The sequence below is a fragment of the Poecilia mexicana genome, unplaced genomic scaffold (assembly GCF_051168715.1).
Source record: "Poecilia mexicana isolate PSO_F unplaced genomic scaffold, ASM5116871v1 scaffold_15, whole genome shotgun sequence".
NCBI lineage: Eukaryota > Metazoa > Chordata > Actinopteri > Cyprinodontiformes > Poeciliidae > Poecilia > Poecilia mexicana.
Window position 1 is genome coordinate 18,359,769 of NW_028263384.1, and position 12,781 is coordinate 18,372,549.

The following is a 12,781-nucleotide window of genomic DNA, read 5'->3' on the forward strand; positions in this document are numbered from 1 at the left end:
TAAATATTTTGTACATATATATATATATATATATATATATACCGTGTGTTTAATATGTATGATATTTCTTTTATCACAGGGATGTGTAAGGAGGTGAAAAATGACCTCCTGTGCCGTTAAATCTAAGAGCAATCCATACGCAGCAGTGCAAGTGGACCCCGACAGTGATTACATCACACCAGGTACGTTAGACCTGGAGCAGTTCTTCTGGACAGGCACCACAGCTCCATACACCCATGTCAACCAGGTCTGGCCAAGAATTTACATCGGAGATGAGTGAGTTAACTCAGACATCTTTGTTTGCATGGATGCACTCATACTATAAATTGTGTAAATAAATACAAGGTTTGTGCTGAAAGTATTGGATATGTTGCATGAAAACAGAAAAACAGCTCTCGAGCGTCCTGAGCTTAAGGACCTGGGTGTCACTCATGTCCTGAATGCAGCAGAAGGAAAGTGGAACAATGTGCTCACTGGTGCTAATTACTACAAAGACCTGAACATCCAGTATCTTGGTGTGGAAGCAGATGACAAACCCACATTCAACATCTCCCAATATTTCCTCCTTGCAACAGAGTTTATCCACGAGGCCCTCAGCCAACCTCAGAGTGAGTTATGGAGTCTGATGTACAGAAAATGATTGTATATCTATAAGCTTAACCTCTGAGGAAGGTTCTTGTAGTTTGTTCTTTGGTCTAATGTGTCCCACCTGTTTATTTTTATTTTCAGACAAGGTGCTGGTTCACTGTGTGATGGGCCGAAGCAGGTCAGCCACCTTGGTCTTGGCGTACCTGATGATGAAGCACAGCTTAACTGTAGTGGAAGCCATTGAGCATGTGCAGCAGAAACGCTGCATCCTGCCTAATCACGGCTTCCTGAAACAGCTCAGAGCACTGGACATCACGCTACAAGAGGACAAGCTGAGGCAGAAAAGACACATGGAAAACCAAGAAGGCAACAAAACAACATAATATACCTCTGTACTTTATTCTCTCTGTGATGTAGCCTGATTTGAACATAAGGGTATATTTTTTTTATTGTGGATTCTTTTTAATCCACACAGGATCAAACTGAACCTCTGAAAAGGGCATTTTATAGCATCTTGGATCACCTTGGCTTCTTATCTGGCCACATTTCTTATTAGGATTAGTTCCGTTTATGTACATCTGTTGATTTTCTTGCACGCATAAATCAAAAAACATTTATTTTTTTTTTATCAAAGTTGAGGTTGAAGCTGTGGGTGGATCATTCCAGAAGCTTAACATTACCTAATCTTATACGGTTTTGAGTTCAGTTTTGGGTGGGTCTGTGTATTGGTTTTCTTGTTTTAAGATGTTCCTGCATTTTGCATTTACCTGTCTGCTCCTTTATCATTCCATAGGTTTCTGGGATTGTTTTCATCCATTTTTATGAGTCATTCTCCCTGTGTTTCTCCCTTGTGGTTAGCATTCATCTTCTGCATCTAAGCTTTCTGCTTCTCCTCAAAATAGCCCTGTGTTAGTAATCACTTACCTGTTTTCACACCAGGAACCTTCTCCCCAGCAAACACTTACCCAGTGTCCCCATCTTTGTTAGATCTTCCTTTTTTCCTCCTCCTGTCTTGCCAGTTGCCTCTTTGGGGGCTTGTGTCTTCATGTATCCAGGTACAGGAGTTAGTTTACTCCTCAGGTGTTCATTAAAATTCACCTCATCCTAATGCTTGTCTCTCTTCTGTTTGCATTTGCTTCCTCTTACAAAAAGTAATGAAATAATAAGGTTCACAAAGAATCACAACTAAAAGTTAATTGTAAAATCTATTTGATTTGTTTATTTTGTCGTTGGGATTTATTAAAAGGTATTTTACTGCATCAAAGAACAAAGAAACAGCTTAATAAATGAGAAACAAACAATAGTTTAACATAAGAAGGGTGTTCAATTCATAAATTAAGCCAGTGTTATCTATTTGGTCCGAGATGTAGAGCGCACAGATTGATCAGTAGTTATTAGCATCGCGGTGTGGTGATACGTTTCTTTTAATTCTGGAGTTCAGTGATTAACATAGAAATAGATAAGAATATTTGGGTTGACAGACGTGAACATTAATTACATATAACATGTTGTGGGACCTAGAAATTACAACGACATATTCAGGAAGTGCAATAAAATAAAATAAAATATTAGATTCTAAGTGGTTTCCAATGGTTTACACTATTTACAGCCCCTCCGTAAAGTGATTTAATTGGAGTGCAGCACATGCTGAGGTCATGAGAAAACCAAGGACTGATTAAAACGGAGAGAGCGACATCAGAGAACAGGGCACAGCGTCCTTTTTTGAGTCAGCTCTTCGTCCAGCTTCAGGAGGAGTGTCAGGAAGTTCCGGTTGGGATAAATGGCCCGTTTTTTGACAACATGTCTCAGAGCATCTCTTAGTGAAAAACGATGCCTCAGCATGAGGTAAGCCAGGACCAAAGTGGCTGATCGACTCACACCCATGATGCAGTGGACCAACACTTTCCCTGTGGGAAAGGATGAAAAAAAAAAAAAAAACATCAGTGAAAAGGAAATAAAAACTTAACTTTGCTTAATAATTTTTGAAAGATAATGAAATTTACCATCTTTGCTTTTCAGGCCTTTATGAATGAAGTCAGTAGCAGATTTAAAGTATTGGCTGAGGTCAAAGTGGTCCGAGTCTTCCGCTGGGATGCCAAAGTAAACACAGGTGTTCCCATAAAAGCTCTGGTCACCGATGCTGCCCTGCTTGGAGTGTGCTGCGTTCAGAACATGAGTGATGCTAAGCTTATGCAATCTGTTTTTGTTCTGTGCAACAGCCCTAAGAATCACAAAGAGGACATACATAAAACAAAACTGTGGGATTACATTAAGTAATCACAGTTCAGCAGCACAGACAATTATGTAAGCATTCAATAACTGTTATGTACTGACAATATGAACACACATTTTTGACAGGTTCAGGATAATATATAATTTCAGCGTTTATAAGAGCTGATAAGCCTTGTAATAACTGATTGTGCCAGTTATTAATAATGGCAGTTATTTTCTATTTAGTCATAGACCTGCTAAAATCTTCCAAATTCTAGATTAATACAGGTTCTCCATCAAATTAGACAATAATTTAAAAGAATGATAGAAACAGCTTGATATTATATTGTTTCTGCTTTCATACACAGCACACACTCACACATTTCCTATGTACAAGTTGGGCCAGACTTCATCCACAGGTGTGAGCTCCAGCATGCAGGAGTCCAAGATGAGCTCAAGTTCCTTGATGACCACCAGGTTCTGTCGCTGGCCGTTCCTCGACATTCTTCCTGCATGCAGAGTCCAGCTCTGAGCAGACGCCTGCGCTGCCCTCTAATGCCACAGCCCGCCGCCTCTTCATCAGCTCGATGAGAGGCATGAGCAGCTGGTTGATTTATTGAGTGGCGCTCAGCCCGGCTCCGAAATTAGCCCCACGTTTTCCACGTACTCTTGCTGGCGGGACGTTGGGAGTTATTTAATGTTGCTGGTGGATTGATTAGTCTGTTCACGTGTGATTCTCTCTCTCTCTCTCTCTCTCTCCTTCTCTCTCTTTCTCTCTCTTGACACAAGGGTCAAAACAGATAGGGGAGGAGGGACACAGCTGAATAGTGTGGGTCACAAATGCAGAAAGTGATTCTCGTGGAATGATAGCAGCATTTGTATTTTAGCTTTTATGTTTTCTGCATTCATATTCTGTTTGTGGGTTATCTCTGTTGTTAAGACACCTGCTCCTTTTCTCTCCCTAAGCTGTTTCTCCCCCAGTCATTACCCTCTCCTGTTATGCATTCCAATAATCGTCCTCCCCATGCATTAGAGCCCCTCTATTCAGTTACTCCTTGGTCAGATCCTCTTTTGGCTGTTTTCCTTGGTGATTTTGCTCTTTGTTGCAAGTCCTTTTTTTCATCTAATAAAAATCCAATAACAGTGATTCTGCCTGCCTCCTGCCTGCATTTGGCCAAACTCATCCATAAACGATAACAACAGGAAACAGGCATAACCAATTTAACCAAATGATAAAAGAAATGTTCATTTCAGCTCATTTTGTCTTTCGACATGCAGTGTTTGCTCAAGGTCCACAAGCTGTCGTAGAAATCCCCTGTTAGGGAAAATCCAACGCTTCTGTTGCACACAGCGTATTGAAGAGCGAAGACTGAAGCCATGACGGATCATCAGGTAGGCCAAAACCAGCGCAGCCGAGCGGCTCACTCCCACAGCACAGTGGACAAAAATCTTCCCTGAAAACCATTAAAAAAAAGAAACATAAATATAAAAATCCACTTGTTTGTCACTTGTAATTTGTCAAAGAATGTCAGCTCTACCTCCTGATGATAAAGCCTGGTGAATAAACTCTGCAGCAGGGTGGAAAAAAGGCGAGAGGTCAAAAGTTGGTAGGTCGTTGGCGGGTACACCGTAATACTTCACCGTGGTTCCATAGAAATCATCACTGCCTTTGCAGCAGAGTTTCCCGTGGGAGGCGTTCAGCACATGAGTGATTCCCAGCTGCCAGAGTCCAAACTTATCATGAGATGTAAACCTGAAACAAGAGTAAAATACGTTGATTTGACAAGCATCACACAATGTTTTGCAAAATGATTCATACATTCATACATATTCTTTTAACATCAAGATTTTGGGGGGAAATTGTATGTAATAGATGAGGGAAAAAGATATATGGTTTTCATTTTTTTACTATTAAAATGCAAAAATGGATTCATAAAAATAAACTAATCTCCCTTTTAGTCTCTCTCTCTATACACTTACATATACTAAAACATATAATATGTTTTAAAAATTTATTATGCCGCTTTCCTCAAATAATCACAGTAAATTGAGATGACTGTTTCTCATTGAAACCGATCCCAATTTTGCCATTCAATACTGTCAAAAATATATTTTTTATATAATAAAATTTAAATATATTATTTATTATTTGACATGACATTGGGCACCGTACTATTTAAAATCACCTATTGCTGCAATTCCAGGCCTTTTGGGCTATTCCTTTTTGCTGTACTGCCAGAGTTTGATCAGCTAAAGTGATCATTAGTTTTCAATTCTTGCCACAGTTTATCAGCTGAATTTAGGTCTGGAGTCAAACCAGATACTGCAAACAGATATGCTTTTATCTAAACCATCTAAAATTTCTCTGTGTGTATGTTTAGAGTTGATGCTACAAGAAATTTAACCTCCACCAAAGTCTCACATATTTTCTAGCCTCTAACAGGTTTTCTTCTAGGATTGTCCGTAATTTAGCTCCGTCCACCTTCCCATCAACTCTGCTCAGCTTTTCTATCACTACTGAAAATTAGGGCCGCATCATGATGCTGCCACCACTATGTTTCACAATGAAGATGCTTCCGGCTAGATTTATGGAGTTCATAACAAATGGTCAACCTGTTGACATATTATACCACCTGAGCTGTGGAGCTCTGCAGCTGCACAGTCTTGCTCAGCAGTCACTGAAATTATTATTATTTTATCAGTGTGTCATATAAACCCAAATAAAAGGTTTGTGGTTGTAATGTGACATAATGGGGAAATTTCAACATGTGAATATGCTTTAAATGCACAATATTAGTGTATGTAACTATGTCAAGCTAACTGCAGACCAGGATACTCACATGTCCCCCAGAAAAAGACTCGGCCACACCTCATCCACATGGTGACACGAGCGAGGAGCTGAATGTAAAATCTCCTCAAGCTCCTGAAGAGTTGGAGTCTCACCTGTGCTGCAGGTGTGTTCTTCCTTCTCCTCTGTATCTGTCCGCTTTGAGTCCTCTGTAACACATTTCTCCCCCATTACACCACCTGACATTTCTGTGTTTTAAGCGCTTACGCCACTCTGTAGTTTTCCTGAAGAGGAAATGACCTTCCCTTCCACTCTACCAGTGACTGCCACAAACAGGTGGTGCACTTTAGCACAGGCTGCTAAAAACACTCTGTCATTTGGACACATGTTTGCAATCATGTCAGTCTTTAAAAGCCACTTTATAGTTCTTGTAAATCAGCCAAAGAGGGTCATAATTTTGTCCCTTTTTTTTTTTTTTACTTATCTGGTGTAACATTGCCTGTAATCAGAGCCTTGCTTTTCCAAGGACTGGCCTGCAGGGGTCAGTATGTTCCCAGCTGCACGTCTGCATGAGGCAAGGAGCTCTTCTTTGCCGATGTTGTTTGTTAGTGGAGTCTTCCTGTTTGGCGTTGCCTAGTTGTCTGAAACATGTTGGCCATGACACAATCCTGGGAGTGGAGAAAGAGGCAGAAAGTTTATCTGAGACGTCCAGCAGCACTGTGACACTGGGCCTTTTTGACAAGGTAGGCTGACATTGACTTGAAATTATTTTTACAGCAAGTTTAGAACAACATTCTATGCTTTATGTGGCATATTTCTTCTCAGCTGAGTGTATTCGCCCCCCTTTTTTAGGTTTCTAAAAGAATATCTCTTTGTGTCTCTGCTTTGGGGACACTGTAAGCCCTTTGTCGAGCTGTCTTTGTCTGAAACACACTGGGAGCTTTCTCTGTCCCAGTTGGGTGTCACTGCTCCCTGTGACTCAGTGTAAGCTGACCAAATGTGCTGACATGGCACTTATTCATCCCCAGTAAAGCCTCGGCCACAGAAGACACCAACCAACACTGGAGCCTAGATAAAAATAAGCGATTTCTCTTTTAGGAGCAGAGCGGAAGCTGTGCTGGTGAGTTATTTAAGTTTCAGATATATGTAAATATGTAGCACTCTTTGGCCTGCTTGCTAGTTTCATTACTCGCTCTGTTGTTCACTGGTGACAGTGAATGACAGATGATTTGCATTTAGTGTGGGGTAAAATTAAGTAATGTATTTTGGGAACAGGGAGGTTTCAGTAGCAGCTTGAACCTAAGTTCAATGCACACACTTTATTGAAAGTGTTGGAATAATGTTGACATCCTAGTTCTATAAACATAAAACTAGAACAAGTGGCAATCAGAAAAAAATAAAAACTAGAAGTAACACTAAAATTATAAGGTTAGATTATCATAACGGCATTTTAGAGGATCTTCCCAGGACAACAGTTTTGCCCACTATGACATCATTCTACTAAAAGTGGTCATACTGGTTCAAACAAGAGAAATGTTGGTTTTGTGGTGTTTGTCTTATTCAATAAGGATCAAAGGGTGTGGATACATCTTAAAACATAAATGGAAATAAGGGTGCAACCAAATAATTGGAAAAGCACCTATCATGCTTTTCCTGATTTTCTGGTTACTTTTCAGATCTGGCTTTGTTATTCTTTTTTTTTTTTTTGCCTAGAAAAAATAGAAAAGACATACCACCACTTGGGGGTGGTATAGTGAACTTCATAAAGACAGAAAGCATCATGAGCAAAATACATGCTGAAAGCTTGGAACAGTGTCTCAAGGCATCAACCAATAAATTAAATCTTCCAAATGGACAGTGACTCCAAAGTGTATCACCAGATTAAATAGAAAGTGGATTAAGGACTTCAAAGTCAGTGGATCAGAGTGGTAGCCACACATTTCCATCACTTACTTAGGAAGTGCAATCAAAATGCTGAATATAAAGACATTTAAAAACACTCGTCTCACTCATAACTTGCATCATCTTGCAGAAAGTTTTTTTTTTTTTGTATTTAAATTTGCAGCTCTTTGTCACGGTAAACAAAACATGCTGGTAAAAGTGTAATGTACAAAAATATGTTATTATCAGGTTAAAAAAAAGCCTGTTTTACAAAAGTGTTTTGGTCTGAAACTGGTCACGATGTTGGCATTCAATACTATTAAATGTATATAGAAAACATAAAATAAATATACATAATTTTGTTAAAAAATTTGCCTTGTACAAAGACATTTGTTGCAAGGTCAGTGCAACAAATAACAGTGTTCAGCAGCCTCATATCTCCTTAAATAGTCAATTAATTCTAACATAAAGTGCAATGTCATGGATTCTATGCTGCAAAATATGGTAGTGATTTCAAGCCAGTCAAATGTCTCCTGAACACGAATGCTATCGTTTATTTTACAAAGTTGACACAACTCCAGTCACGTTGGTGCAGAGTTGCAGACCTTTGGAGCAACATCATTGCAAGCTTATCAAAAGGTCAAAGAGTGAAAACTAGGGGGATGGGGGCAAAGAGCTGAAGCACCACAGCTAATTAATCAATGTTGAGTCTTTGTGCAGTACAGAAGGTCACTTACTTTGTTTCTATCTGAAGATTTGCATAGTTTGCAACTCTTGCTGTGTTTCTCCAAGTAATATGGTCATTTATTTTCTCTAAACCCTAAAACAACAGCTGGAGAATAAAGAGGACAATTGTTTGTTTTGGTTTAACCTTCACCTGCTTCTTGCACATGCTTATAATACAAGGTACTGTTCTGTGGTGGTGTAAACCGCCCTGAACAAACAATACAGGTTGTTATGACAACAACAAAAAAAATTAAATAAGAGCTGGAGAAGACACAGCAGACAGTCGTACCAATACATGGCATCTAAAATCGGGATCAGAACGAGGGATAAAATTGCAAAAATTGAGCAAATGAACAAATAGATGTTGTATGAAATATAAGAAAATTAAATCTTCTCCCCTAAATTATCAAATAATAGTCAAGATTAATTAACAGGAGAATGGAAGTTGGGAGGAAGGATCATATAAAACAGTTACTTTTGTGAATGTGAATACAAACACATTCCACACTTCAGATTTTTTTGTTTTTCAAACTCTTTGATTTATTTGTGCTATATGAAAACATTTTCTCTTCTTTCTTTTGGTCTACGATGTAAGACTCGCATAAAACGCATTTGGCTCTTGTGGCTTTGCTGAAACAAATTTTAGAAAAAAATTATACCTGTAAATTCACTGTAAGTCAGTGAACTTCCAGTTCTTTTCAGATGAAAACATGCATTCATGATGCTTTGTGTTTCTGTGTGCAGCAGGATGTCGGAGTCAAATGGCCGCGTGAGTGCCTGGAGCAGTAGCCAAGTGGCCCAGTGGCTGCAGGACGAAGGTTTCGGGCAGTACGTGGACTTGTTGTGTTCGCAGCACCGCATCGACGGCGTCAGTCTACTGGCTCTGACTGAAGCCGACCTGCGGGGTCCTCCTCTTGGCCTCACCGTGCTGGGACACATCAAGCGACTGAGTGTAGCCCTCCGCCGCCTCCAGAGGGAGAACAAAGCTGAGTTGGAGGAGCTAGGTCTGTGGCCTCCAGACGCTAACTCTGCTGGACTCTCGCTGGGCGCTCCAAGGGCCGAGTGGAGCTGTGATGGAGCTGAAAGGAGGGGATGTAATGGTGGAGATCATTTGTGCAATGGGATGGAGCTGCGGCTGAGGAACGGTAGCAGCCGTGGGTGTGCGCCTGGGACAGCGCTGTGTCAAACACACTCCAACGGCAGGTTTCGACAGCCAATGGTGGGCCGATTGGATCCTGAGGTCTGGAAGACGGTCATTAGTTCTGTATATGTATTCTTAGTGTGTGGACTGACCTCTTTTGTCATGGTTATTGTGCATGAGCGTGTCCCTGACATGAGGACTTACCCGCCCCTTCCTGATATATTCCTGGACAGGTATGAACCGACCTGCTTACCTTGTGTGTTTTTGCAACAGTAACATCAGTGAAAATCCACACGAGGACTCCAATGCTTGTTCTGCAACTTTATCTCCTTTGTTTGGAAACACATTCTATTAATCTACAGACTGACGCATATTTTCCTTCTTCCACAGTGTACCCAGAATCCCTTGGGCGTTTGTGATGGCTGAAGCTTGTGGCCTTATCTTGTGTTACATGTTTTTGTTGATCCTGCTCCTTCACAAGCACAGGTATCGCCTTTTCCAATAATCCAATAATGAGCACTCTCCTCATTGTGGCTCACTGTTGCCAGGAGGATTGACACAAGCTTCCGTTCTGTCTGTAATTCAGGTCAATTCTCCTCAGACGCCTGTGTTCTCTGATGGGAACAGTGTTTCTGCTTCGTTGTTGCACCATGTTTGTCACCTCGCTCTCTGTGCCTGGGCAGCACCTGAAATGTTCCAGCCTGGTGGGTTAAACAGAAGTGTTACTGTAAACAACAGAGTTGCTATGTTTTTATCCTTGAGTAAGTAGCTGATAACTACAATCATGAGGTAACTGGGTGACTCAAAGTAATTTTATTTTGTCCCTCAAGTCCTACGGTGATACTTGGGGAAAGATCCAGAGAGCCCTGGCCATATGGAGTGGGTTTGGGATGACTCTTACAGGTGTCCAAACCTGTGGAGACTACATGTTCAGCGGCCACACTGTGGTCATCACGATGCTCAACTTCTTTGTGACTGAATGTAAGTTGGGTTTTTTTAATTTTTTTTTTTATTTTGCTATGACTGTCTTATCTCTTAAGAATAATGGAGGCAAAGACATTGCTCAATGTTTCTCCTGTGTCTTTTGTTGGAGCAGTTAATGAATTCTCAAGACTGTGTAAAATATCCATCAGCATCACCTCAGGTTATATGCCAGGCACTCAGTTCTGCTAGCAGCAGTGTTCTCACTAAAACTCTGAGAACTGAGCACATCAACTCAGTTTATAGTCCTTACACTGACTGTAAACTATAAGTAATGGAGTAAATAAAGAACAGAAGACTCAGAATTAACTCAAACTTATCTTAATGTTGATATTAACCTTAATAAAATATCTTACTGAGTGTACCAATTTGAAGATACACTCAAATTGTCTTTTTTATCTTTTAAAAACACAAAATCAAAAAAGATAACATGAATATTGAAAAAAAAAAAGCATTTGCTTTGGAAATCTGAGTCTGGAAAATTATGGAAATTTCACATAAAAATGTAAAGGAACCCTGCCCGTATGTCTACCAGATTTGTTCTGCTAATTTCTTGTACTTCCAGACACGCCGAGAAACTGGAATTTGATCCATACCATCTCCTGGGTGCTGAACCTGTTTGGGATTTTCTTCATCCTGGCAGCCCATGAGCACTACTCCATCGACGTCTTCATAGCCTTCTACATCACCACACGCCTCTTCCTCTACTACCACACATTAGCCAACACCCGTGCCTTCCAGCACAGTCGCAGGGCTCGCATTTGGTTCCCCATGTTTTCCTTTTTTGAGTGCAATGTGAATGGACCCGTTCCTAACCAGTACCACTGGCCCTTCAGTAAACCAGCCTTCATGAAAACTCTAATTGGATGAAGAGTCTTGAACGATAATTTAGCTTTTTTGTAGCAGTGCCTCAAAGAATTTTCTCTGATATTAATGATACTATTATGTTCGTATTTCTTCTTTTGCAGATTAATTGTTGTTTTTCTCAGGTTCAGGTGAACAGCTATGCAGTTTAAGTTTAGTACTTTAAAAATCTTTAAAAAGATGAGACTATTTTCACCTTCTGTCAGTCTGCTAAATAGAGCTAGCGGCTAGTTAGCTTAGCATACAGGAAACTAAAACACAGACATGGAGTTGGATAAAAAGCAGAAATAAGCCATAGTTTTTGTGTGAAGCACATTTAATCAATCAGACCTGTAAATGTTGAAAAACTTGTATTTCTTCAAGTTTTCTGGAACATATTCAGATTGGTGGTAGCTAGCTCCAACCGTTGCCTCATAATTAGCATATTTCTATTATGACTGAGTTGGCTGAGTTTTGTTATTCACAGCATTCTTAACTGTTCTTTCAGATTTAAATTGCACGTCTCTTAATAAATTAATAATACTGACTTGTATATCATAAAAGCGAAGGATACTGGCATTTTCTGGAAGATTGTACACTATGTAGCATTTTTATTGACTTCCACTTTTTGGATGTTTACAGTTCAATGGTAATTTGTCAAATTTTGTATACAAAGTAATGCATGTGACAGGTTCTTTTTTAAAGAGTGAATTCGCTGAAAGTTTACATTTTGCTGCAAAGAGCACTTTAGTAAGTGCAACCAAAATAGCCTTTTTATCAATATGCAACCAAATACTTGACCTCCTCATGTTTTGCAAAGAAAAAAAAAGAGATCTATTTCAGGGACATTTTTATTTTTGTCATTTTACATTAAAAGTGAATGTTTGACTTATAATCAATTTGAAATGTAAAAATAAGTTTATGATTCAGTTATTTTTTGTATTTTTGTCTTACTTTTGCATATAGTGTAGAAATACTTGACATTTGTTACTTGGTTGAAAAAACACCTTGTCTACCAAAGACTGGAAGTTTGTTTACAATAATGTGGCTTATTTTTTTTTTTGTTTTGTTTTTTTGTCTTTTATCTCATGAATGACGTTTATGCTTAGGAAAACTTTCATATTGGTCTTCAGATTTCTTTACACTGTAGCTGTTGCATGTGTCTTTTTGTAAATGACCAAAAAGAGCAAGTTGCATCATGCAGTCTCTTCGTTCTAAGAAATGTGTCTTGAACATGCAATTTTAACAAAACCTGTGCACCTGTTCCCCACCTTAAAACAAATGTCTGACAAATCACGGTTCATATATTTGAATTAAAGAAATGCAGGGCTGCACACCCACCGATATAAACCATCATTGTAACTCTCAGCTTTCATACACTGACCTCTTGGTGACTGCGTCAGATCTCGTCTGAAGATGGTATGTATTTGACAAATTAGGGCTGCTGTAATTCTTATTAATATATTTGGAATAAACAAAACTTTTATTCCAAATTCATCCAATGTAGACTCTGGTTGTGGGTTTTTTTGTTGTTTTTTTTAGTGGTTCATATACAAATGTTATGTAATTCCCTAACTGCGTCATTGTCATCACAGTTTAAATGTTTTTGTGAACTTCTGACT

General features: G+C 39.4%; 4 protein-coding genes across 6 annotated transcripts; 2 read left to right on the forward strand and 2 right to left on the reverse strand.

Moving 5' to 3' along the window:
- The first annotated feature begins 100 nt into the window (after positions 1-100).
- On the forward strand, positions 101-1,371 carry LOC106907754 (dual specificity phosphatase 29-like). Its single transcript, XM_014973605.2, has 3 exons — positions 101-276; positions 385-608; positions 730-1,371. The coding sequence occupies exons 1-3, from the start codon at positions 101-103 to the stop codon at positions 969-971; spliced, it is 642 nt and encodes a 213-aa protein (XP_014829091.2). The 3' UTR covers positions 972-1,371.
- Positions 1,372-1,780: 409 nt separating this feature from the next.
- LOC106907757 (dual specificity protein phosphatase 13A) lies at positions 1,781-3,549 on the reverse strand. The gene is made up of 3 exons (XM_014973607.2): positions 3,179-3,549; positions 2,592-2,809; positions 1,781-2,495 (listed from the first exon to the last, which is right to left on the reverse strand). Exons 1-3 carry the CDS (start codon positions 3,301-3,303, stop codon positions 2,284-2,286), a joined length of 555 nt encoding a protein of 184 aa, XP_014829093.2. The 5' UTR covers positions 3,304-3,549; the 3' UTR covers positions 1,781-2,283.
- A 111-nt stretch (positions 3,550-3,660) lies between these two features.
- Positions 3,661-5,833, reverse strand: LOC106907756 (dual specificity protein phosphatase 13A-like). The gene is made up of 3 exons (XM_014973606.2): positions 5,640-5,833; positions 4,338-4,552; positions 3,661-4,253 (listed from the first exon to the last, which is right to left on the reverse strand). The coding sequence occupies exons 1-3, from the start codon at positions 5,831-5,833 to the stop codon at positions 4,045-4,047; spliced, it is 618 nt and encodes a 205-aa protein (XP_014829092.1). The 3' UTR covers positions 3,661-4,044.
- Positions 5,834-6,228: 395 nt separating this feature from the next.
- Positions 6,229-12,656, forward strand: LOC106907752 (sphingomyelin synthase-related protein 1-like). 3 transcript variants are annotated; one of them, XM_014973602.2, is made up of 6 exons: positions 6,229-6,330; positions 8,939-9,568; positions 9,726-9,821; positions 9,922-10,039; positions 10,166-10,316; positions 10,882-12,656. In XM_014973602.2, the coding sequence occupies exons 2-6, from the start codon at positions 8,943-8,945 to the stop codon at positions 11,184-11,186; spliced, it is 1,296 nt and encodes a 431-aa protein (XP_014829088.1). In that variant the 5' UTR covers positions 6,229-6,330; positions 8,939-8,942; the 3' UTR covers positions 11,187-12,656. The 3 variants fall into 3 exon arrangements, with proteins under 3 accessions (XP_014829088.1, XP_087869230.1, XP_087869228.1); XM_088013104.1 differs by lacking the exon at positions 6,229-6,330 and adding an exon at positions 6,616-6,707; XM_088013102.1 differs by lacking the exon at positions 6,229-6,330 and having other exon boundaries at positions 8,898-9,568.
- Positions 12,657-12,781: the final 125 nt, after the last annotated feature.

What these genes read in the sequence shown, in the direction of transcription:
- LOC106907752 (XM_088013102.1), top strand. Translation starts at nt 8,913, where the DNA reads ATGATGCTTTGTGTTTCTGTGTGCAGCAGGATGTCGGAGTCAAATGGC. An exon ending in ACCTGAAATGTTCCAGCCTG is followed by an intron (nt 10,040 to 10,165) that starts GTGGGTTAAACA and finishes TTGTCCCTCAAG; the next exon opens with TCCTACGGTGATACTTGGGG. An exon ending in CAACTTCTTTGTGACTGAAT is followed by an intron (nt 10,317 to 10,881) that starts GTAAGTTGGGTT and finishes TTGTACTTCCAG; the next exon opens with ACACGCCGAGAAACTGGAAT.
- LOC106907756 (XM_014973606.2), bottom strand. Translation starts at nt 5,833, where the DNA reads ATGTCAGGTGGTGTAATGGGGGAGAAATGTGTTACAGAGGACTCAAAG. An exon ending in AGTCTTTTTCTGGGGGACAT is followed by an intron (nt 4,553 to 5,639) that starts GTGAGTATCCTG and finishes CTCTTGTTTCAG; the next exon opens with GTTTACATCTCATGATAAGT. An exon ending in CCAGGCTTTATCATCAGGAG is followed by an intron (nt 4,254 to 4,337) that starts GTAGAGCTGACA and finishes AATGGTTTTCAG; the next exon opens with GGAAGATTTTTGTCCACTGT.
- LOC106907754 (XM_014973605.2), top strand. Translation starts at nt 101, where the DNA reads ATGACCTCCTGTGCCGTTAAATCTAAGAGCAATCCATACGCAGCAGTG. An exon ending in AGAATTTACATCGGAGATGA is followed by an intron (nt 277 to 384) that starts GTGAGTTAACTC and finishes GCATGAAAACAG; the next exon opens with AAAAACAGCTCTCGAGCGTC. An exon ending in GGCCCTCAGCCAACCTCAGA is followed by an intron (nt 609 to 729) that starts GTGAGTTATGGA and finishes TTTTATTTTCAG; the next exon opens with ACAAGGTGCTGGTTCACTGT.
- LOC106907757 (XM_014973607.2), bottom strand. Translation starts at nt 3,303, where the DNA reads ATGTCGAGGAACGGCCAGCGACAGAACCTGGTGGTCATCAAGGAACTT. An exon ending in AACTTGTACATAGGAAATGT is followed by an intron (nt 2,810 to 3,178) that starts GTGAGTGTGTGC and finishes TGTGATTCTTAG; the next exon opens with GGCTGTTGCACAGAACAAAA. An exon ending in AGGCCTGAAAAGCAAAGATG is followed by an intron (nt 2,496 to 2,591) that starts GTAAATTTCATT and finishes CCTTTCCCACAG; the next exon opens with GGAAAGTGTTGGTCCACTGC.